At 43.0% G+C, this 25,633-nt stretch overlaps 1 protein-coding gene across 2 annotated transcripts in view; it reads right to left on the reverse strand.

The window, feature by feature from the left end:
- The window catches only part of FHIT (fragile histidine triad diadenosine triphosphatase), a 521,997-nt gene that overhangs the window by 74,877 nt on the left and 421,487 nt on the right, over window positions 1–25,633 (reverse strand). For both annotated transcript variants that reach the window (XM_039695552.1, XM_039695551.1), the window contains one exon: window positions 8,229–8,297. In XM_039695552.1, coding sequence (XP_039551486.1) covers window positions 8,229–8,297 — 69 coding nt within the window. The remainder of the gene's footprint in view (window positions 1–8,228; window positions 8,298–25,633) is intronic.

Raw genomic sequence — 25,633 nt, forward strand, 5'->3', positions numbered from 1 at the left:
CCCTGTTTTTTTGGAATACCTGTGCTTGGGTAGCTATAATTGGCTTGTAACTCAGCCAAGCAGCATTTTGAAGCTTTCTTTTCCTTGGAGCAGTAAATGCCACTGTTCGATGTGGGCACCAGTTGTCACTTTCTCCAATTTGCAGGACACAAAAGCTGAAATGGGGAAAGTGCTGCACTGAGCTATTTGAAACCCTTCCAGGGGCTCCCTGCAGCACAGGGAGGCACAGGCAGCCAGAAGAAGTTGTAAGCTCACTTTGCTAGCTGCAACTCTTAGTTGTCAGAGAGATAAAAGTTTCCTACACGTGCAAAACAGCAGCATGAGCTGTTTTTGAAAACAGATCATACGTTTCTGGTAATTAATTGAATTTTGGAGATGTTTCACTTCTGGCCCCCAAGGAAATGCTGTTAGCTCCTCTCTTCTGAGCATCCTGTATGTTTTAAAACACACACTTAATTCCACAGAGAATATTCCATCGAGATCTATATCAGTATGTTAAAACTCTCTGAGGAGACATCACCCAGAGTGCAGCCACAGCTCTTTACTCCCTCAGCCCCCACAGGTCCCTGTTCAAAGCTGGGCATTTGGTCACTGGGCTCTGCTCGTGGCACTGCTGGTCCCCACCTGCCCCTATGGCACCACAGAAACACTGAGCAGGGCTACAAACACAATATAATAAATCTGAGGGCTGGAGAACAGTAGGAGAGAGGGGAGCAGATTCTCACATCATCAGGAGGGAAATAGGCTTTTAAAAAGCTAGTTGTGTCTGTGCACAACAATGAAGCTTTATGTCTATATAAACTGACAAGTCAGATTGTCCTCCTGGGCCCAATTCTCAACATCAGTGCCATTTGAGGCGATCACTGCCTCCTGCCTCTGCAGCCAAATGGCTCTGTCTGCCAGCAAGGGCAGGCAAGATGATTAAAATAAGCATTAACAGAATGCATGGTGATTAGCTTCTCCCTTTTTTTTTTCTTTCTCTCTTTGCTTTCTCTCTCTTTTTTTTTTTTTTTATTAACATATAGTTTGGGCCCACCAAATATTGCTAAAGCCTGTTCTTCATTAGCAGTGTACTTAACAAGTGTGAATTTAAAGTATTCATTTCCTTAAGGCCAAGGATTAAAGCAATTAAGGAAAACTGCTGCAACCTAGCAGCAAAGTCAATCCTTAACATGGAAAAGAAACAATGGTGCTTAATGTATTTAAATAAAACCAAATTGTGCACAATTATGCTAACACTCTGTTAAACTAAATTCTCACTCTGCTGCAATGTATTATTAAAATTTCCTTTCTCAAACTGAAATAACACTTTCTTTGCCCCCAGTATGGCAACAGGTCTGTGGTTACTTTGCATTGCTTTCCTGGCAAAACCACTGCAACAAAAGATAAAATCCATTCTCATTCTATCCTCATTTCATCATCAGCTTCTCTTCTGGCCTTAATCCCTTGCCAGGTCTGCACTGAATTTTGGCGTGATTTGGTTTGTGCTTACCAACTACCTGCTCCAATATCCTGAGCCTTAAAGGGAACAGGGGAGAATTTCATTTGAAGCTTAAGGCAGCGTTTTAATTTGGCAAAGAAAAATCTCTCTTTGGAAAATGGCAGCTCCCTGATAGGTTTGTTTGCATTTCATATCATCAATTCCAAAAAGATGAGTACCTAGGATACCAATGGGGCATGTTCTCCCCACCAGAATGAGTTCAACCTACATTCCTCAAAGGATAAGCAGAGATCTGAAGACAGTTTTACCTCAGGGCTGGGAATACACAGGAAGCATCTGAGCAAGTCTAAGCACTGACAGCATGATCAGGCCTCAGAGACCATGTTCACTTTAATCTTCTTATCAGCAAGCTGTCCTTGGTCTGTGGTTTTTTGTCACAAAGTCACTTGCCAATGAAGTACCATCAAGGACACAGAAGAGCAAATATTCCACTGAGCTAAACACAATAAACATCCTACACAAGGAGCCAAGAGATCTTTTGCAATGGTCACAAAAATTTGCATCTACTATATTATAGATGAAATGTAAGTGGATCCTGGTAGCCAATGTTTTTAACCTGGAAGGACAATGATTGTGAAATCCCTGAGGAAGGAGAGGGTAAGAAGCATCAAGAGCAGTGATGGAATGCAGAGAGACAACCAGAGTAGAGGACAATGAGGTTGATCCATGGTATGTAAAAGGCCAAATGCACATTGCCTTCCAGACAAAACCTAGGTGTAAAGGGCAGATGTGTGATCATGAGGGATGGCTGCCTTAATGGCAAACCTTTAACCACTTCTAATTCCTTCCTATAGCTGAGCTGTTTCCATTTCTCTAGATCCTATGTTAGATATCACAATGAATGAAATGGCTCTTAATCAGACCACATTATGATATCCTGTTATCTTAAAGTAAGTGCAGTGACACAGACAGTGTAAGAGAAGGTCTCAGAGATTTCAGGAGTCAAATTAAGAACTACCTCACAGGGCTGGAAAGGGCAGAAAATACCACAAACAGTGGGGTTTTCATCTACGGAGATAAAAGTGTCCCTATGATGTCTCCCAGGACTGATACTGGGCCTTACTGACAAATTTGTCAGTTTTGCCTCATGTAGGTTGAGGACATGGAATAAGCTTGCAGGGCATTCCAGCATTATCCAGAGGATTTACAATCCTAATCAGACAAAATGTTGTGATCCAGAAAATAAATAATCCTGTTTAAATCAAAAAAGAAATTCACTTGATGGGAAAAACCACTGTTTCAGGTTAACTAAAAATGATTTTTTGTCCATCCATCTACAAGATCAAAACCATAATTATTGGCACAGTTCTAGGTTCTATTGCAATACTCCCAGCTGGGAATATTCACACACAGTTCCTCTGCCCTGCCCTGCTGGAGTCACTAAAATATCACAAGACTCAGGAATCAATTAGGAAAGGCTCATCCTCCTTGGCTAGGAGAACCTCCTCTGATGCTTGCAGTCAGAAAAAGCAGCATTGGCAAGACTGGGGTAAAACCTGAAGCCCACTGGGAAGAATTTATTTGCTGCTGCATCAGGAGATTAGGAAATAAACTTGTACCTGGGAAAACCAGAGCTTTAAAAAACACCCCACAAAACTAAGATTCTGTGCTGCTTCTGTCTTTTTCTATGGGTTTAACCATGCAGGGTGCAGAGAGAGCAGAGTCTGGCCCCAAGGGAGTTCAGACACAGCAGACTGATCTCCCAGCAGGCTACAATATGTTCCCAGAAGGTACAATATCATTCTGAGGCCAAGGAACAGCCTATTAGCTCTGCATGCCATTAATTTTCATGAATAGTTCAATCTGATGCTCACAGGAGCTGTTGGGCATCTTTCCATTTTGTCTCGCAGGACCTGGATGAGGGCTTATTTATCTTTTTACTTCATGCCTTACCTTTAAGCCCTTTAAGCAGCTCAGTGCAGCTGTGCAGGTTTCCAGCCCTGTGCCAGGCTCAGTGCCCAGCAGCAGGCAGGATGCTGTCTGCAGCTCGGAGTGATGGCATGTCACAGTCAAAGCCATTCAGGGAGAATTAAACTTCAGGCTTGTTTGACTAAACTTCTGAAATCACCACAGCTCTCCTGTGTTGCCAGCCTGAAGAAACAGCCCAGCAGGTTCTTGACTCATATGCCAAAATGCCTCCTTCATCCTTCCTGGAACTGGAAATGATTACTAATAGGTATTCTTGCTAAAATTATTTAGCATAACATGCTGAATGAGATCACTAAGTCAAAGTATCTTTTCCTAAGTGAGTCTCTCACTGCTTGCCTGAATGCCAGAGGGGAAGGAGGATAGCATGAAGCAAATTCTTTTGCTGGCTTTTTACAAAATTTCATAAATTACTGAAGAACTCACAGTAGGAAGTTTCACTCAGGTTCATTAGAAGAGATCCATGACGCAGGTCTGGCAGGCAGAGGAGGATGGAGACACAGGGGTTTGGGTTAACCTCTCTTTTTCACACTTTCCTCTTTTGCAGTGTTTTCCAGTCTAGGCTGGGAACTGCAGACAGGCAGTGAAACGAGGAGGGCATGTGAGCAAGGCTGGTGAAGGGCTGGGCACTCTTTGCCCTGCACAGCCCTGGGTGTGCATTGCTGTGCCAGCTGCATCTGTTACAGGAGGCTGCAGGCACCAAGTGAAAACACAGAATCTGGGGAGGAACAAGGGTGTGCCCCACAAAACTCACCTCAACATGCCAGGGATGCTCAGGGTTTCACTGAGAGGCCAGGCTGCCCTTGCCAGTCTGTCAGCCTCAAAATTAACTTATTGAGGTCAGCACTCATAACAGGAGTGCAGAGTTTTGATTGAGTCTTCCTTTCTGAGAGAGCCCCATCGTCTCTGGCCCAGTGCAGCTATTACCTGCCAGCCTAAAGGATGATGAATGTTATTTATATTGCAGTAATGGCTAACCACTCAGTGGAGACCAGGGACAGGCTGTGCTATGGACTTTTCAAACACCCACTGAATGAGGGCTGCCCACAGATGCCTGGAAGTGCCAAGGCTTTTCAGGATAATGTTCTTGAATGTCTTGGACACGATGATCTCCATCAACTGCAGTACTTGTGCTGACTGCAACAACACTTGGGGGCTGTTCTACAATAAAAATGTCCTTTCATACCAAATTCTTATCAGTCACTGTGACATGCCCTTATAATAGCAAAGAACTCATCTACTTCAAAGCAAGCAACTACTTCATAAGAGGCTTTTAAGTTCCTTGATTAATAAATGTAAAATATAATCTCTTTCAAACCAAACAGAAAATACAGAGGTATAAAGAGTTATTCTAACTGAAGGTTTTCCTAATATTCAGCTGCTATTGTTCTGCTGTCCAAGAAATAAAGAATCAATGAATAGGAACTATTCAAGATGAAGATGAGAAAAGTAATCTAGCAATAGTAAAAGATGAAGGGCCTTATCCTATAAAAAATCCTGTAAGACCAATTTAACTTTGGCATGTGCACACTTGCAGGATTAGGCTTCAAATAATTGCAGAGAAATGTAAGAACTGATAAACTATAGCTTTAGCTTTCCACTACAGTGAGCCCAGAGAGTGGATAACTAACACTTCCCAGGAAATATCCTTCCAAGAAATAGCCCTGCAAAGATGCAGAGGAAATACATCTAAAATATTAAATGAAGATTTTTTTTTACTATTAGTGATTCTCTTTGTATCTTGGACAAACCACACAGTGACTTCTTTCATATGCACTAAGGAAAAAAAACCCTAAAATATTAAGTGACACATTCTACCAAGGAGTGCCTTAGAGAAGGTGCTGTGAAATAAGTGTCAGACCCTGTTTTATTCCTTCTACAATTAATTTTCCACTGCCACAGTTCTAAAAATATGTCCAGAAATCAGCAGACATTTGTGTCCTTCAGATACCTGATTAAAATACAAGTGCTAAGAAACACCTTACCTTTAATTATACTCTTTACACTTAAAAACTGCTTTAGACAGGGCTGTGTCAGACCTTCAGAGCCAAAAGCCTGAAGACCTCAGAGCCCAGTAAACAGACTAAGCAGGGAACAACCTGATGTGCTTTCTTCTGCCTTTTCCATCGGATGAGTGGTCACTCCAAATCTCCAAAATGAGAGAAATTAAGCACATAGTGAGAGACTGCAATTTCTTTCTGGCTGTCTCAATTCTAGAAGGCTCCTAAGAGGAGTGATGTCTCAGCATCTGGGCATTCCTTTCACTGTCAGACTAAGAGCAGTGGGATTTATCAGCAATCTTGTGAGCATATACAGATGACAACTGCAGAGCTTGGAGAGCTCAAAGGCACTTACAGATAGAAAGGGGTTTGCAAAAGACATGTTGAGCCAGAGCTGAGACCCGGAGCCTGTGAAAATTGCTCCCAATTGCTGTTAAACCTTTAGCTATGGTAGCTAAACCAGGCACTGCAATATGCACAATTTATCCTCGATGTGCTTTACAATTGCCCAGACTGTTTGAGGGAGGCTGATCAGCCTCCATGTCACATTTTACAAGGAAAAGGCTGTTGGGATGATCTTGGAAGGTGGTCTTTGTTGCCTAAAGTCCATCTATCTTTGCCTACAACTCCATCTATCACTCAAACACATGGAAATGAAGTAGTTTACGAACTGGTTTTGGATTTTTAAAATAGAAATTTCATGAAAAATAGATTTAAAGCTCTCTCCAGTACCCACATCTCACCTAATGGTACTTTATCCCTTGTTGATTTCCAGCCTGTTGCCCCACCATGATCTACATATCTTCCTAAATCTTTTAAAGTATCTTCTTGTCAAAAGGCTATGACTTGCTGACATCACACAGAGATGCATTATATCAAAATGTTTTTGCTGTACTGACATAAGCTCCAAATTATTTCCAAAGTCAGCTATATTTTCAATAATTTGCCCCTTTTTCATTTTTCAAAATAGCTTTATTCTCCTGTGATAGCAAATTGCTTAAGTCCCTCCATCCTCAATCCAGACAGTGATAGAACTCAGCACCAAACTTTTTATAGCAGGAAATGTGTTTTTGTTTCCCTGGCACCCTAAAAAAAATTAAATCTTTCTTCAGCTACAGTCTGTACAAAAGCATGCTAGCTTTGTGGTGTTCAAGAATAGCTAGTTAGACTCTGAGGCTATACATTCTTCTGCTAAAAGATACATTATCACATCTATGTCTAAATATTTATGGTTCCTGTTTGCTAAAAGCAACACCTACAATTGCTGTAATTGGAAATGACAAAATAAAAAAGAAATTCTTCCCCAATTTGCCACCCTTTTGCATCTAACAACACTAAATACATAGTCTAGTTCATTAGAGTTTTGCCTATTTCTGTTTAGCTATAACAAGGGAGAAATAATTGTGTTTAAAAAGAAGCAAATGGAATTCTAAATATGACAGAAATGGAAAGAGATTTGATGGATTGATGCAGCATCTGAAACCCCTTAACACATGTGAAAAGGAACAGATCATAGAACCATACAATCTTGTAGGTGGAAAACACCTGTCAGGTCTCTGAATCCAGCCATCAACCCAGCACTGCCAAACCCATCAGTAACCCACGTTCCTGAGGGCCCCATCTACACATCTTTTAAATACCTCCAGGGATGGTGACTCCACCACATCCCTGAACAGCCTCTTCCAGTGCCTGTCAAGCCTTTAACCCTATTAACTTTTGCCTCATTCAACTGCTTTCAACCACCACACCAGCAAAGATTGCCATCATTTACTTCCATTGGATCTCCTTGCTCAGCAGTCTCATTAAGTTTTACCCTTACTAGTGGAATTTTCAGGCACTACACTTCATATAACTTGTCAGTAATATGCTTTTTTCCTCCATTTTTGCATATTTAAGTAATTGAGAAACTTTAAAACACTCCACCATTTTTTTTGTGAGTGGAGACTTGTCGTCATGTAGATATCACAAAGGAAAAAATACAAAAGCAGAAAATGTCACGACGTCTCTTTCAAGCAGATGGTATTGCAGTAGCAATGAACAAGTTTATATTAATTACATTCAGAAAGAGAAGGAGATGTCATATTTCAGATAGAGGATCCCACCAAACCCACGAAGAACAAGCCGTAAATGTAACAATAGTGAGATTTTTTCATGGAATCATTATGACAGCTGTCAAACTGGGGAAAACTTTTTGTTAATGCCAGTACAATTGTTCATTTAAACAAAAGCCAGTGATTCAGTCACACTGGAACAGCTCATGAGCCGAGCTCTGCTGCACAATCTGCACACATGCTGATATTCCATCTATATGCAGAGTTGCTCTTTAATTTCCATCTTTGGGGCTACAATGTGATTTGTCCAGAGCTGAGCAGAGCCCTACAAAAATCAGGCCAGAAGGCAATTTGTGATTGAGCTGTAACAAGCTGCCTGTTTTTTCTCTGCTTGGAAGGGGAAGGTTTGGCACCCCAGGCGAGCAGCTGGCAGAGGACACCCTCCCTGCATGCCAGGCTGACCATGTGGTCACCCTTTTTCCCTGTGCCCTCAAAATAAGAGACCACAATTATTTGTAGAGATGCACCCTGTATGCAGTGACAGACTGAAGTACCAAAGGTGTCAACTGTGTCCTCCCTCAGAGAGGGAGCTCACAAGGAAATCTCAGTATAGATCTTGGTGCGGTAACAGGATCTTTGCAAGAAATAAAAATGCAGAGATCCCATCCCTCCACCCATGGGAGGGCCTGGGCCATTAAAGCAATTTACTAACAGCAAAACCAACTCTGAAGAAAGGAGTGTAACTCTTACCTCCTCGTAGACATCATCATTCCTGCTGAAGTCTCCAGCCCTCCTTGGCAGCACGTGGACATGAACATGCTGAAAATGTGAAACAAAATAATGATTATCGAGTTCATGACTTTCTTTTCTGAACTGTCAGCATTATTCTCAACACACACAAGTAACCATGCACAGGCTCCCACAGCATTATATTCAGAGGAAAATACATTAACCTGTTCCATAACTGTATCTCAACTCTTTGGAGAATATAAAAGATGAAAAACATGAGAGAGCAGCCCTGGTGAATTATATGAGCTTCAGAGTGAAATGCCTGGAAGTTTAGGGGCTCTGTGGAATTATTCATAGTTGTCAGTCAGAGACATATTTAGCCACAGCTTTGAAATAACAATGTCCCTTGGAGCTGAGCATTGTGGCTTTGGAATAAATGGGAATAAGAAGGTGCTGGAGATGGAGAGCTCGTGTGGGCAGCCTGGGCTCAGGGCTCCCTGTCTGGGGACAGGGCAGCTGCTGCCACACCACGGACAGCATGTGGGCAGAAGAGCTGGCAGAGAGGACAGTGCTTCTCACAAGGTAAAAGAGACTTTAAAAAACCCCATTAAAATATTTCCTTTCCTCCCCAGAGGCTGTAGTCCAAATACTCAAACCTGTGGGGCACAAGACTCATGCTGGGGACACAGCTGCAGGGACAGAGTGCCAGGTGGCCCAAAAGCTGTGAGGCACCAGGATATGAGCCCAGTTTGGCAGAGCCTGAAGTGTGTCCCTCCCCTGGCACTGGGCCATGGCCCACGGGGTAGCAGGGCTGAGCTGCCTCCTGGAGAGGAGGTGAATGGTGATGTGTTTTAGTCAAAAGTGCTGATGAGATCTGGGGAATACAAAGAAAATTATGGGCAAGAACACAAATATATGACTTGGCACCTTAGTGTGGTGTTATTACTATTACCTTTTTTTTTCTTTTCCTGACACTCTGTTCATACCAAAAAGACGTCCTCAAGATGCAAACTCTACCAGGAAAAATACTTTTCTGCAGTAAATTCAACTACTAACAACATTGCAATGCATTCTTTTTACTTTTTCCCTTTGTCTTTCTCTCTTGAGTAAAGGAAAACAACTGAGAATAATTCTTCAGGGAAAAAAACCCAACACCTCAGTGAGGAGAGGCTGCAAATAATCTGAGTGATAGATCACATTTATGTATCTTCAGATCTTTTTAGATGGTGCCTAAATCCTTTAAAAAAATAAATTACTGCATCACAAACAGCACCAAATGGTTTGCATAGAATTTAGATAGCTTGCATCTGATTCAATTTTATGAGGTAGAAATCAGCTGAAACTCCTGCACCTCATGGAAACATTCTCAAAACATGGCTTAAGTCTATAATGAAATATGAAATATAAAAGAAGGTTTTCTTAGGCTATTTGTAAGAAAATTCAAACACACCTATATTGTGTTAGCTTCTATCCATAATACCATTTGCTCAGTGAATAAAATGAAAACACAAGGATGTTTCAGTTAATGAAATATTCCAAATACCACACTATTTTTTTTCTCAGCTTTACCCTAGAGAAACCGAATATGTTATTTCTTATTCTTATCATTATCCACAGCTTTCAGTGTATTCAGACTAGAGATGAGGGTGAATCTTGAGGGTCAGAAACTGTGTTTTTGAGTAATATATCAGTGATAGTGTTCTGATAGTGTATTATACTAATATATCATAAGAGCAAAAGTGCTCCTGTGATGTATTAGTGCAATGTATCATCTGAACATCACTGCTCGTATGATGTATTGCCCAAAATCACAAAGCAACTTTAAAGACGGTCTTCAGTAGCCCTAGGCCTGAAATTTCACTTTTGGACAGACCTTCAAGAAAAATAAAAGTGTCGATTAAAGTTTGCAGGGATACTGTAAAATTTCACTACTGTCTCACACCTGTTGTTCTCATTTGATTTTAAATTTATTCAGAGCCAGTTCATCTGCCAGTCAGTTTTCTTCTCTTCTGCTACAAGGAATGATAGTTTTGCTACAAGTATCAATTTGCAGGAATTTCTCTTGACAATATATATATATATAAAAAACCTAACATCAGCTATCAACAACCATATTCCCCAGAAGTTTCGCCACCTTTAAGCATAATTTTTATCTCTGGTGCAGAATGCTCCAGGACACACACAGGAGAAGATCTGTGTATACCCGTGACAGACGATTGGGAGTATCAGAAAACACGCAGGGATGAGTCCAAAGCTCAGTGCAGAGATGCTGCACTGCAGATGCACAGACCAGCACAGCAGGCAATGAATGAGCCTAATGTGATCTTCTACCCAAAATGGGCTCTTATGATCAGTATGGAAAAAAAAAAGAATAAAAAGTGTTTATGAGAGCATATGGGCCACTTGGCATCGGTGGGGATGTTCTCAGGGGTTAGTCACCTTTACTACATGCATTATGTTCTCACACACTGCCAGGCTGCATAGCAGAATCCATCAACTGTATCACAAAACAAATGAATATTCCCAAGGTTTGAGGTAACAACAATCAATTTAAAAGAGAGTAATTTTTCCAGTCATCCATTTTTTGTTTGGTTTTTTTATTTTCTTTTTAAATTCTGTGTATGGGAAAGAAATAAATATCAAGATTCTCCCCACTATTTGTAAAACAGAAACAAACAGGATCAGCAGCAGTGTCTCACATACTTCCCTTCTATTCAGTTTTACCAAGAAATACAAGCAGCACAGAGCTGTGGCTACCACGCCATCAGAAACACTGAACAGGGAGATTTCACACTTTCTCCAATCTGCCTTTCAGCTTCTGCCCTTCTCAACCTAGAGTGGCTGATACTTTGATTCATTAGGAGATCTTTAATTGATCATTTTTACTCCTTAGTACTATTTGTTACTGCTGAAGCCTCAATGCACCAAGGCACTTAAGCACCAGCTCCATTTCCAACCTGTGAATTGGTTCACTGGGAATATTCACATCCCAGATGTTTTGTTTATGTTTTGCATCTACTGCTGGCTACGGAGAGGTCTCTCTAAATGGCAGTAGCAAAAATAACTTCAAGGTGCCCACAAATTAAAGTTGTTTCCTTTCATTTGTATTCCAAGCAAAACAAAAACCCACACATCCAAAAAAACCATTTGCAATTGACTGAAATATGTCAGATAGAAACAAAATACTGGGATGCTTTTTTTTTTTAACCAAACAAATAGATTTAGGCAAATCTTCCATCAAAACATTGCTTGAACACAACATCCAAATACTGACCAAAATTGTCAAAATAAAGCATTTAAATTTTTTTCCCCAGTTATTGTGGGGATCCTCATGCCTGGTGGGTGGCAGACAGCCCCATCACATTCCAGCAGGCTGTAATCAGTCACTGTGGATGGTATTTCATTTTTTTCCTAAAAAAAAATTGCTTTTCTCTCATTTTGCATGATTTTGATTAATAAGCAAGGAAAGCAACACACAACAGCCAAGACATTTACACTAATGGACCAATCAATATCACCCACATCAGGGCACACAAATGCAGGCACACACTTGCATTGCTTGGGCCCACCCCTGCTCATCAGGCACTGATGGAGGAAGCAGGACACTGCCACGCTGGGTGTGACAACAGTGACAACGTGAGGATGCAGCAGAAGACCCCAGGTGGGGGGCACTGTGTGAGTTAAAGATGCCTGAGCCTCACTAGTTGCTTCTGAAACTGGGGGCAAGATTTCCAGTCAGGGATATTTAGAATAGCAGGAGCTGGAAGGAGGCTGTGCAAGCTGGATTTTATAGGACCTTCCAAATTAAAATTATTAGACTGAGAGTTTTCTAGGGTAGGGACTGCAGCTCCCCCTGCTTTGCAATGCAAACAAAATCTCAGTTTGAGAAACTTCTAATGGTGAGAGTTATCAGGTGATGCAAAATCACTTGTAAGAGAAGTTTCTTCAAGACCTTTATACCCAGAATGACAAGAGCATTAGAAAATGTACTGCAAGCAACAGATCTGTAGTGCCATGGAGAACTAATGAGCCAGAGCCAGGGTGTGATGCCTCTGGCCTCCCCCTGCAGCAAGAGGATGCTCCATGACATTCCAATCAGGACTGTGGGAGCACAGGGCTGCTCATGGGCACTTTGGAGCACGCTTGTGCTACCACTGCCAAAATCTGGCCGCATCACAGGCATTTGTGGGATTACACCACTAAAGCTGCTCTCCAGTGAACCAGGGCTGCAAAATGCCCAGAAAGTCTCAGCCAAAAGATCTGGAGCTTGTGTTGCTGGAGAAACAAGCATTCAGATCAGGTGAGTTTTCCTTCAGCACTCAAGGCCATGCAGAAAGCAATGTTCCTGGTTACGGCTGGTTTTATATACTGAATTATGGTCAAATAACCAATGTGTCACCACTTCACTGGATTTAAAGTGAAAATACTAGACAAAAATAGACACTGAAACAGATTTCCCAGGTAGACCAGAATAGTGAAGAGCAGATGACCCTGCCACACACCACTGGGGAGGACATGGGCGTTGCCTACAATAATTCATGGACATTATGTTGTGTTCACTCAGCTGCTGTGCTGGCTAGGAGGGCAACGGAGCTCAACTTCCAATTGAAAGGGATGTAAGTCTGTACATGAGCTGCTCAGCACCCAGGGTCTATTAGCAAAAATGTTCTTATAGCATGAATACAGAAAAGCTGGCAAAGGGTCATACGACCCTGAGGACGGGGAGCTGCCACAACGTTGGCAGAGGAAGGGCTGTTCTCCCTACATCTGCAAAAGCAGAACGTAGCTGACCTGTGCCTTCATGCAGCTTCATCCTTCCCCTTGTCACTTTTCTTTTTTTTTTCCAGTCAAAGCTTGGCAGCTGTGGGTTTCCACAGTGTCATGGTGCAGCAGGACAGGAAAAGCTGTGACCTGCTGTGGTTGTGGCCAGGCAGGAGGAAGGGCTGGCAGGGAATCAGCAGCTCCAGGCAGCAAGACCAGCTGGCCAGGAGACACTCACCAGCCAGTTCACTGGGAAAAGGGATGGTGGTTCTCAGGTAAGGCCTCACTTGCTGCAAAGTGCCCTGTCCATTACAGACAGGGGCTTCCTATGGGAGGCTGTGATAATGCTTCTTCTAAACTACCAGATTAACTGTAGAAATTCCAAACTAATAACCTTTCTCCAAGTCAGACTGCTAGTGGGCGATAAAGAAAATCAACCATAATACAGAGATAGCCACATGAAAAATAGGGCAATTTTGTCCTCTCTGTAAACTGGGCTTCCACAGAGCCCTTGCTTGCTATTCTTGATTAACTGCTCAATTGTCCCTGTTACAAAGTTATTCCATGGAAAGCCCTGCCTGTATATCCAAGCTCATTAGCAGGAAGCTCTCCCTCTGCTGCCCCTGAAAATCCAATGTGTCACTAACCACAGGCACAGCTGGTACCACTGCTCTTTCTAGGCACTGAAAGCCAACTTCCAGGGCCCTTGACCTGCAAGTCCTGGCAGAGTCATCTTCATGGGAAAACAGTTCTATTCAGTGAGTATTTACGAGTTCTTTATGTTTTTGCAAGTCCTGAATTAGTTTGAGATGGAGAAATAAATTTAAAATTTTTTTTTAACTCCTACCCAACATTAGGAAAAGAGTTTTGGACAACTAAAACACTCAATTTTAATAGCCTTTAAAATTATTGCCTGCATTAGTAGTGGTTCCCCCCCCCCCCATTTCAGGAGTTCTAAATTAGTCAAAGACAGATCACTTTAAAGGAGCTAATTTTTATAAAATAATAAAACATGACAGGAAACTGCTTGAAACCGTTCCTTTCCTACAAAACTGCCCCATTTCTAGGAATCAGTGCTTTCTTTTCCAGCTTTACTAAAGCCTTGGGCACGAGGCTGCACAGATGCAGGCCCTTGGCAACTCCGTCATGCTGGGGGTGAGGACTGCTCCAAATTCCGGGAGGCTGCATGGCCTGACACACCCCTGTAGCACCTCTGGCTCTGGTTTATTAAAACACAAAAGTGAGTCTTGCTTTTCTGCTGTCGTGAGGAGCATAAGGACACGGTACAGATGGAAAGGAGTGGCACAGACTGCCAGGCTCAAGAGCAGGATGTGCAGGGGAACAGGATTGATGCTTGAAAGGGAAGGACAGGGAAATCCATGCCTGTCTCAAAGCCCAGGGCAGCAGCAGAGGAAACAGCAGATGTGAGGATGGACTAGAAGAGCCACTGGAAAACAGGAAGGGTTGAAGCTGTTGATAGAACAAAGGCAGTTGTCAAGATTTTGAGAATCAAATATGTTGCACAGAAAGAGACTGCAAAGAAAGAAAACAAGGAACTGGAACAAGTCTTGGGAGAGAAGGTCACACAGACTGTCCATGCACTACCAAGCTGGAGGGTGAGGGCCCTTTGTGTAAATCTGCATCACTGTGCATCCTTAGGAGGAAAAGTAAAGCTTTGCAATGGTCCCTACCAACACTTACACCATGGATTTACCTCTGGAAGAGCAATTATCAAGATACTTGCTCAGCACAGAAAGCACGCACTTTGGAAAGCAACAAAATTAAGAGAATTTGCAAATGTCTCAGAAGCCAAACCAAGTGGGGGACTTGCAGCAGAGTACATCTTTAGACATGTAGGTTCAGAAATGTGCAGATTCAGCATTCTCAATAAATAATGCATATGTCAACTGCTATGAAGTTTAAAGAAATGAGCTGTGGATGAGCTAGGAAAGGGATGTAGACCTCATGAAAAGAAGCACAGAAAGATTTTTTAACCCACTTGATATCTGTAGTTCTAACTCCCATGGCTAAGGGCAGCTTCATCATTTGCAAGAGAGGTGCCAAGCCCTCCCCTTCAGCCCCAAACCCAAGAAAACTGGCACAATAATGAGGGTAATAAACCTGCTTGTGGAAGTGGTGATCCAAATGTACATCTCTTAGCAGATCCTCTTCAGCCCCAAACCCAAGAAAACTGGCACAATAATGAGGGTAATAAGCCTGCTTGTTGGAAGTGGTGATCCAAATGTACACGTCTTTGAACATCTCTTAGGAGATCCTCTGAAAGGCAGCAAATGAATAAACTAATTGGAAATAAAGGTTGATTGATTCTTTGAACTTGTATTTCCTGACCTCAAAGCTGCTCTGCAAGTCGAGGAATGAGGGTCCATGCATGGTGGGGGGAAGGTCAGGCCAAGGACCATCACCTGCCTTTACTCACTGTCCATCCCCTCTACAGCATTCACAGGGAAGGATGGGCACACACATAGGAGCAGTAAACATTACTCTGCAAAAACAACCCAAAACTCTGATAGCCCCCAGCCTTTTTTACAAATGGGAACGACCAGCAAAGGTGCCTCTGAAGTTAATTTGGAAGGTGGCACATGCTCAGGGATAGCTGGAGAGCACCTGCCTTGAGGCCCTGTGCCTTCCATCAGGGTCATTTTGCCCAGGTATTTTCACAAAAAATTGGTGTTGCTGAGATGCAAATGAAAGCACAACTGCATTTCCTCCACCTCTGATCTTTAGTTAAGTCTTGATAAATGCATATTGTTTGAATACTTGTGATATGTATAATTAGGGTTCTTTAATTTATGTTTCAATAAAATGTTCTATAATAAACATTTACTGCTCCGTGAATAAACATTTAAATGAAGCTCCTAATGGGGGTTACATGTTTCGAAGCAGTTCATGGCTTTGCTAAAGTCTCTGCCTATATTTAATGAGAGTCATTTCCATAATCTGTGCATTATTGCTTAAGCCTCCCTTTAGGAATATTTTACAAAGTAAAACCGTGTGAAATATTATCAGCCAAAAGAGAAAATGCTAAGAGGATTATCAAATTGTCCTGTTAAAGGGACAGCACAAACTTTCATTTCCCCCCTGAGATGCCAACACTGTAATTATGTAAAATGTGCTTACTAATCACCACACCGGTGTGTTTTTACTGGGTTTCTCCCTCAGAGACCCAGGCTAAATTAAAAGGATAGGAGACTCCTGAAAGGTCTGACATGAAGGGCAACATAAAGCTAATTTACTTTCTGATATTAATAAGAGGAAGGACCAAATCCCCCAGGCAAATGCTGTAGATGCCAAGGAACATCCGGCTCGGTCGGAGCAGGCTGAGTTTTGCACAAAGCTGAGCACAGCTGCTCCCACCACGGGGCCCTGCAGCCCCACAATAAACACCCAGGGTCTCATCCCCACTTTGCTGAAACTTCCACCCATTTTCTCACTGACTGCAGTAATGGCAGGACTCAGTCTCCCACAAGAGATATAAAGCACACTAGGTCAAGGGAAAGATTATTGTTGGAATACAGAGGGTTTTCAATTCTCTGGAGCCTCTGCAAGAATACAAACACCTGTAAGGTATTTCTTCCATATGTCTGAGTACATTTGAGGAGAGCATAAAACTGAAATATATCTTCTCTGCTCTAGCAGGGAATAAGAGCATTATAGCAGCAATGGCCCACTCCCCCTTTAATGCAGGGAGTAGAGGAGAGGAAGAGAAGATAAATCAGGAATGTATGTGACAGGGAGAAGACAAGCCTTACATACCAGTTTTTCTGAGAGGGAAATCATTATCTCTAATTTCTGTCTCTGTTTTGTGGTCCTTTTAGACAACTGCTGCAATCTCTTCTAGGATGATGACAAGGTTCCTGCAGAATGAAAATATTGTGTCTCCTCTTTCATTATTTAAAGATTTGTATTGGGTTTGTGTGGCCAGGTAGCAGGGGGCCACAGGTGTGGCTTTTGTGAGAAGCTGCCAGAAGCTTCCCCCACATCCAATGGAGCCAATTCCTGCAGCTCCAGGATGGATCCATCACTGGCCAAGGCTGAGCCCATCAACAGGGGTGGGGCCTCTGGGAAAACAGATTTGAGGAAGGGGGAAATGCCCTGTGCAAAAGCAACTACAGCCAGAGAGAAGTGAGAGAACAGCCCTGCAGACAGCAAGGGCAGAGCAGGAGGGGCAGGAGCTCCTCCAGGCAGAGCAGCAGGAGCTGCTGCAGCCCCTGGTGCAAAACATGGACAGGGAGCTGTGCCCCTGCAGCCCTTGGAAGATCACAGTGGGACAGGGGATGCACAAAGAGGGCTGAGATCTCATGGGAAGCCCATGCTGGAGCAGGGAGCAGCATGAAGAGTCCTGCCCCTGTGGGGGAAAGGAGCAGCAGAGACAAATAGGATGAATTTACCTCAGCCCTCATTTCCCATCCTCCTGTGCCACTGGAAGGGAGGAGGGAGGGAAAATCAGGAGTGCAGTCAAGCCTGAGAAGGGAGGGGTAGAGGGAAGGTGGCTTTAAGATTTGGTTTTATTTTTCATTACCCTACTGTGATCTGATTGGTAATAAATTAAAATAATTTCCCCAAGTCAGGTCTGTTTTGCTGATGACAGTAAATGGTAATTGATCTCTCCCCATCCTTAACTCTACCTACAAGCCTTTTGATGCATTTTCTCCCCCCTGTCCAGTTGAGAAAGGGGATTTATAGAGTGACTCTGGTGGGTACCTGGTGTCCAGGCAGGGTCAGCCCAGCACAAGATGGAAGAGAGGTGCTACTGCACTGAGAAAGAAATGGTTTCTGGAGATGGCAATGTGACCAAGTTCATAAGTTTCTGTGGAGGATGAAATGCATTCAAGCCATGCTGCCTCTCATCACAGAATCCATCAGTGCTAAAGGAGATTTCCAAGGCTCTGTGTCAGTACTATAGACCCTTAAGAATACATTTCCCAGGAGCTAGAAAATATCTCAGTGCATACCTGTAGCACTCACTAGACTGTATTTAGTTCTTTATAATATTAAAATTATATATAGCAGCTACGGGTTCCAAAACGTGGGCTATTTCCCTGTTTTATTGCCAAATGTGCACATTCATCACTAAGGTTTAGCTGCTTCAGTTAAACCTTTTAAATGTAAATTATTTTCTGTTATAAAAAGCTGATTGTGGGAGTTTTAGTATTTCAAAGATGGTAATTTATGTGACTGGAACAAAATAAAACATTCAACAGAAACAGAATTTTACTTGATCAGTAACACTTTTATGTTTCAGTATAGTCTTCTTTTCATATTTTTCTCCTGCAGCAGTGGCCTCTGTCTTTCAATTAGCTTGAAACATAAGATCTTACATAAAACCATAATTTAATGCTATTTGCATATGCATAATTCCACAACTTCCCTGCCTCTCATTTAAAGTATTTTTAAGGTGTCATGAACCAATGCCTGAAATCCCTTGTGCAACCACCCAGGTTCTCACCCCTCAACAGTCCACAGAAGCCTCTGGGACCATGGGGAATGGACCAGTCTCCAAAAACCCTTCAGCATTAAGTCTCCTCCCTTGTCACCTCAAAGCATTTCAATGATGCACCAGTGAGGGAGCTGAAAATGAACAAAAACCAGATTTTCAGCCTGTAGCATATGACTGCAGGTCAATCCCATTTTTCTGTGACTTACTTCCCCACTCAGTGTTGAATTTGAGACACAGAAAAGCCTCCTTGAAAATCATCAGACTTCATAGGGCACCTACAACATCACCCAAAGGGGACTGAAATCCCTGCAACAACTCCTTGGTTCCAGCAGCTGTTGGATCAGGTTTGCAGAACACTGTGGTGGCAGCACTGACACCTTTAAAGAGTCTGACAACAGCCTTTACAGACCAACATCTGCCTCCAGGCTACCAGTGCCAAAGTCCTGTCCTTCTTGACTTCCCAAATAACTAGGATGATTTTTCTCACCATCTTTCATAATATCCAGTCCTGCTTCCATTCTCTTTCTGCTCAAGCCAGTGGCAACACACTTATTTAACTTCAGCTGAAGTGCTTCCTGCTTTGACTAAATCTGGCAAACAGGTGGGCTAATAATGCCAAATGATATATAATAGTATGTCCACAGGCTTCACCAAACTTCACCAATGGAGTGCAAATAAAATGCACTCCATTTTCTTTATTCATTCTGTAATATTTTCAAGTTAGTTTAGAAAATGTGCCAATATCCCTCTCTCAAACATTTTATTAACTTCTCAAGGTACTTTTGTAAGTCCTTGTGTGGCAGGCAACATTTGCACAGCTCCCACCTAAGTGTGGTGAATGCGAGGCCAACACTGATAAACACCCAGAAATGCATCTTCCATTGAGCGCCTGCTAAAACAAGAACTCGATCATTTTAACTTACCAATTTAATCAGAGAAATGTATTATTGATTCAATCTTTCTTCATATTCATGAGCTGGCTAGAGAGAGGAGTGAACTGTTCTGCTCAGTACACTTTCACCTTGATAAACATGAATTACCCTAATTGGGAGAGAAGTTATTTCAAAATTGTTTAAATCCACAGATTCCTTTCAACAGGGAGCTTTGGTGGATTTATAACACACACTGGCGTTTGCCAGGAGGCCAGCTGAAACCACCAGACTTGCTGTCCTGGAGACCTTTCAACAGACACTTTGTCCAAATGGATTTTGACTGGGACGAGCAGGGCCATATGGGCAGGGGGGAGCAGAGGTGAACAGTCTGTGATTACGTCGCTAAGTCATTTAACCTTCAGAATTACCATTCCACACACTCTGCCACCCAACAGGAGGCTGTACAAGCAGGTAAAAAGATAGATGTCTATTCTTAATGACTGCTTAGGAGACTGCTGAGCTCTGGTCTGTGCCCATGTTGGTTCAGTTCATTAATGTAATTAACCAACAATCAATCTTTTTAAATTAGTTACACAAAAACAGCTACAGCCAGATCAGCTGGCATGAAAGTTAGGTCACGGTCCATTTCTGCACGATTTAACATCCACACTGGAACAGAAGACAGGGCATGGAAGCATCAGAGGCTGGAGCCAAATTCCTCTGAAGTCCCACAACTTAATTAAAGTGCGTAAAACTTGTGCATCTGCCTTGGTCTTGTTTGTGTGGCCTTCTGTGCTTGCAGCTCAACACCTTGATGATATAGAAACTGCTCAGATAACAAGAGGGAGGGAAGGAAGGAAGGAAGGAAGGAAGGAAGGGAGGAAAGGAAGGAAGGAAGGAAGGAAGGAAGGAAGGAAGGAAGGAAGGAAGGAAGGAAGGAAGGAAGGAAGGAAGGAAGGAAGGAAGGAAATATTTACTAATGAAGGAATTTATTTAAATTTAAACAGTGTAACTTTACGCAGAACTTGAAATTGTACTTTAACAGCAGTCTCGTGATTCACCAGTGGCTGTTCACAGAATAAAATGAAAACAGAAGGAGCTGCAGTCACTATTATTGCCTGTTCCCGTTCCATGGACTAGGAAAAGACTAGCAGAGCAACCTGGATTTTCAGTGAACACAAAGGTTACGTGTGAGGGGTTACAGCACAGATCCACCACCAGCCTTGAATGCTGATCTGCTGCCCTGGGATCAGAGCTGCTAGCAGCTTGTTAGTTGGGCTCACAGCCTGACTCCTTTCCCTTTTCTCTGGGGGCTGGGAAGGGCTCTGGTTGGTCCAAAGCTGGTGCAGTTTTTCAGAAGCGATGGCCAGGGAGTGCCAAGGTGACCGAGGCCTGCCCGTCCTGCGCTCCGGGCCCGCGCTGTGGGGCGGGGTGCGGACAGAGCGCTGCAGAGTTTGCCTCGCACTGCGGAGAGCTGGCACGGCACAGCCCTGCACCAGTCTGAGGGCTGGGCTCGGGAGATGCTGCTCAGAGCCTCGGGGCTGTGGCTGCCAGGCCGAGGAGCTGTGGGGCAGCGCCGGGCCCAGTCCCGGCCGTACCGGGGGCTCTGCCTGGCGGCTCCTCAGCATCTGCGAGCGCGGTGCGGGTGCGCCGTCAGCCTGGTGCGACACTAATAGACCATTGCTTTCCCAGGCCTTTGAGCTGAACCTGAACTAAACTGCTTTCAATTTCCCCAAAAGGCCAAGTTTGCAACTTCGCCGTATGTTTGTCCATTAACAGAGCATCTGGCTTCTTATAATCCCTTGCACTAACGCAGTTGATCCGATTGCTTCCTCCCGAGACACTGGCACTGCTGCTGAATGACTGCCATGAAACCACGATCTTCCTCCTAAATCCACCGTGGAATGGGTGGGCAGGAGGCTCCTGCCATGCAGGAGAGCACAGCCCTGCCTGGGCTGGGAGCCTTGGCACATTGCTCCACTCCTTCCCTGTGCTTTGCCAGAACCACATTTGAAGGGGCAGGATCAGACCCACAGCCTCCCCGTGGGTGAAGTGTGAAACACTTGCCCGGTTTCCACTTCTGTGAAATCAGGCAACTCGGCTGGTGCAGCAGAAAAGGACTGGGAATTGGGGCAGATGGGGAAGGATGCCTGCTCAAGTTTCATTATGAAAGCTGTGTGTAAATTAGCATGACTGGAGGGGAAAAAAAGGCAATTCTAGGAGACCAAGGAGGAATATGCAACCTGTCACTTAACACTCCCCACCCTCTGCAGTGTTTCTGCCAGAAAACCACCAGAGCAGGTGCCTCCGGAAATGAAACTGAAGGAGACGTAAGTGAATTTAAAACTAATAACAGCGAGAAACTTTAATGAAACTCTCCCTGACTAGCTAGAGCTGCTTTTCTCATATAGGATTTTCTGGAGCTTTCATAACTCTGCACTCAAAAATCATTCTCCAAAGTTACAGGCAGCATATTATCACTTTGTGCCTCTGTGAACACAAATGCACCTTTTCTGCAGCACACATATAACAGCAAAATGTCAGGAGCCCATCACGGCAAACTCTTGATTTATTAACAGAGTGATCTCTATTTTCTTGGCATGTATGCAATTCTATGTCATTGCTCTGAGATATAAATGCTGCTAATTGTAATTGAGCTGCTTCTGTAGCTGGTGGAGGTTTGCAGGAGCTAGGGGAGTGGAGATCTTGCCCCAGTAAAGCTCCCAGTTTGGTCTGGATCTGCCTCATCCCACACGCTGAGCAGGCAGCCTGAGCTATCCATGGTTTTTAGTATCCAACATTGCTGCCAGAGTCAAAAGCAAGCTGCAATGCACAAGGAATACAAAATAGGGACCTAGAGGGCAGGCAAAACTTTCATAAATTCAGTTCATCTACCAACATCGAAAGAATTAGTAATCAGAGAAAGAAAGCTACAGAAGTGTTAGCATTAATTCTACTCTGCTACAAGCCACGTGGTTAACACCATGACACCTTACCATTTACTGAGGGAGAGCTATTTATTTATGTAACCTATAGCTCACATTTAAATAATTAGTCTGCCTGATAAATTTTAGAACTTGCAATCTGTGTGCCACGTTTGCATAAGCACAGCATATTTAATGCAGGTACAATTGTTTAACACCTCCAGCATCACATTAAAGAGTTTCATGTAATTAGCAGAGTTGGGCACTCCAACTTTCAGGCCAGTTACACATTGAAAAAAAAGGTGTTAGTTGTACAGTGTGAAGCTGATGCTCCAGAAATGTAGTCTGCACTCCTAACAAGGGATGTTCAGAGAGCAATATGTGCTGCCTGGGAATAAGCAAATCAGGTCAGCTAAGACTGGACTTGATCCAAAGCTCCCCTCAAACCTTCTGTTATCTCTGAGAGTCTGAAGCTCCCAAGATCAGTCTGTAGAGTCTTTGGTTTTCTTTCAGCTCACCAGGAGCAAGGCCTGAATTTTAGAGGTGCCAACTACTTGTTCCTCTCTCCAGCATCAGAAGCTCAAAGCTTCCCTACAGCCAGGTGCCAGAACAGCAGACAAGCATTTTCACATGGGCACATTTCTAGAAGGTGAAGGGCAATGCTCCTGGGGTGCTGCTCTGGATGCAGCAGTTTTCACTCTCTAATAAGCAGCAGCAGCAGCAGCTACAGAGGGATACTCCTAATGAGCTCTATTTACTCCTCAGCAGAACAGTCCCTGCTTCCAGGAGGTGCATCAGGGATGAGCTTGGTCTTTATTGCTATTATTTTGTTATAGTCAAGTAAGCAAAACCCCAGCTGTGTGAATCATATCATGGCAGTCTCTTGGCATCTCAGCAGATTAAGAATGCAATAAATACAAAACCTCATAGATGAGGTTGCAAACATAAAAATAAACCTGAATTTTAGCTTCAAATTTAAACACTGGAGGAACCTGAAGTGAAAGTCGTGCTCACAGAGAGTGGATGCCATTGACATTCCTACTACATAGGAATTTGCTAAACAACATGAACAGAGCTAGCCTCTATCTTAGAAGTTAGAGTGTGCAAAGTGACAGCTAGCAAGCAAAAATGATGTTCTGAAACTCAAATCACAAATCAAGAAATTAGAAATGCTCACTTCAGAGCTTTGCCTTGGGCATCTAACCTGAGAAGAAAGCAAAAATAAATCAGTCTATTTACTTCTTAGGTAGCCATTGCTCTTCAGCCAGATCATCAAACATCCAAATTTAAAGCCATATTTCTAAACTCACTCAGCAACAAGCAGCAACTGACATCAACACGTCTTGTCAGATTTTCAAAGCACTTCAACGTTCAGCACACTTCAAAGAAATTAGCCACCTGCATTATTGCCAATCAGTTCTGAAAACCCTGTTTCATCTGTGTTAAGCTCTCATGAAAACTTCTACCTATATGTTTTTTTTCAAATGGTGTTTAGGCACTTCAGAAGCTATTCTTTGAATATCTTAGAGACACGTCAAGGCCCTTTTCACAGGGAATTATTTTCTAGTTCAATCTGCCCAAAATTGTAAAGAAACTGGGATCAATCCCACTGTGTCTATTTATCAAAAATCTTCTATCATCACAGGACCTTCATCTCAGATAAGTAAAATGAAGACAAGCTTCAAGTTAAAAATAGCACTACACAGACTCCTCTGTTGGTAACTCAGCTGCTGGGAACATTTACCTCTGTATTGTTCCAACTGAGTCGAACAAACAAATCTCCTCTTGCTACTGCTGGAGAGAGGGAGCAAGACCAGATATTAAGAGAATTTTGATAACTCTGGGAAAATAAGTTCTTCTTGGGTGATAAGAATATATTTTCCAAGGAGAACGGCCATAAGTAACTCTTAGCAGGAGGTGTGGGAAAGCAGTACATGGTATATTCAGGGACATAAAATACTCCTGTATTGGCAGAAGGAGAGCATAAGAAGATGAAGACAGGGATGAAGTATTCCATATTCTTAGGCATGAGAAAGGAAGAGGTCCATATTTGCAAGTCCAAGGAAAGAAGGTGCCTTTGGGGAAGCATCACACAAAATATGGCCAGGGAAAAAAAATAAGGACCCTCTTTCTCCACAAAGAAAATAAAATATGCAATGAATTAAGTTACACGAAAATCCTTATCTAGCAAGAATTTTTAAGGGAATTATTTCCCCCCAAATTTTAATGGAAAAAAACCCAGTTTAACAGCTTGAAAATAACTTAAAGAAATTCCCTCCCCCATTTCTATAAGGAAACAAACTCTCAATTTTGTACTTCTCCAAGCATGGAGCCAGATCCTTGCTGCCACCTCTATCTGGGGAGATACAGGACAGACAAATCTCTTTGCCTCTTTAGAGAGGTTTTTCACCCAGAGAAGCAGGGACTGCCCTGCCAAGGAAGGAGGACATGGAGCAAGCGGCTGATGCAGGGATGGCAGCAGGATAATGAGCAAGGCTGAAACCATCCAAGCAGGGGCAGTGAAACTGTGTCCGGCAAGGAGGAGCATCTCAGTGTCACAAATCCTTCCCACGTAGAATCAAAGCAAGAATAAATATAATGGAGCAGGCTGGGAAAGCATCCTTTGTAATCTCAGCTCACAAAAACCAACCACCCAAGGGGGTATTCCAAAGCAGCTCCTGAAGCTGTTTGACAAAACCCCTCAATTTCCGAAATGCTAATCAGGGCAGAATTAGCTGATCAGGGAAATGCCACGATGGATGAGGACAGGAGGGCAGCAGCAGATTACAGGTTTAAATAGACTTGTTAACATCTGCTTAGGGTAAACTATAATTAAGAAATCTCCTTTCCTTGTTTGGGGGTTTGAGAGTTTTGTTTGTTTGGGGTTTTGTCTTTGCTAGTTTTCTGCCTTTCCAGTTCTGACAATGAATTTCCTATCAGGACTCTGGGGAAGCAGAGCAGACTTTCAGCATTCACAATCAGCAGAAGCAGAAGATCATGGCAATGGAAAGGCATTTTAGTCCCAGAGTTGTTGCATTCTTTCAGAAGCTTTTCATCTTATGAATACAAATCTCTAAAAAACTCTCTTTACTTGTGGATTTACTTCTTTGGGCAGTTGCATCACTACACACCTAAATTTGCACAAGCAAACTGTTGTCCACACTCCTTCTGCCACTTCACTCAGTTAAAAAATCAGTTAAAGAAATCAATTCCTTCCATGTGTGTAGTTAGAAGCAGGTGTCCAAACTACACAACCCTCAATTAATCGCTTTTTCCCTTCAAAACTATGGAGTCAGTCAACATTTATGAGTAGAATGCAAGCCTTCATAGCGCCCAAATGCATTTCAAAGAGAAGATTTAGAAAGGCAGATTTTGTTTGGACCATCCTGACCAGAGGACATGCATTGCTGA

Source organism: Passer montanus, unplaced genomic scaffold (genome assembly GCF_014805655.1).
Source record: "Passer montanus isolate IOZ18808 unplaced genomic scaffold, ASM1480565v1 scaffold9, whole genome shotgun sequence".
In the NCBI taxonomy this organism is placed as follows: domain Eukaryota; kingdom Metazoa; phylum Chordata; class Aves; order Passeriformes; family Passeridae; genus Passer; species Passer montanus.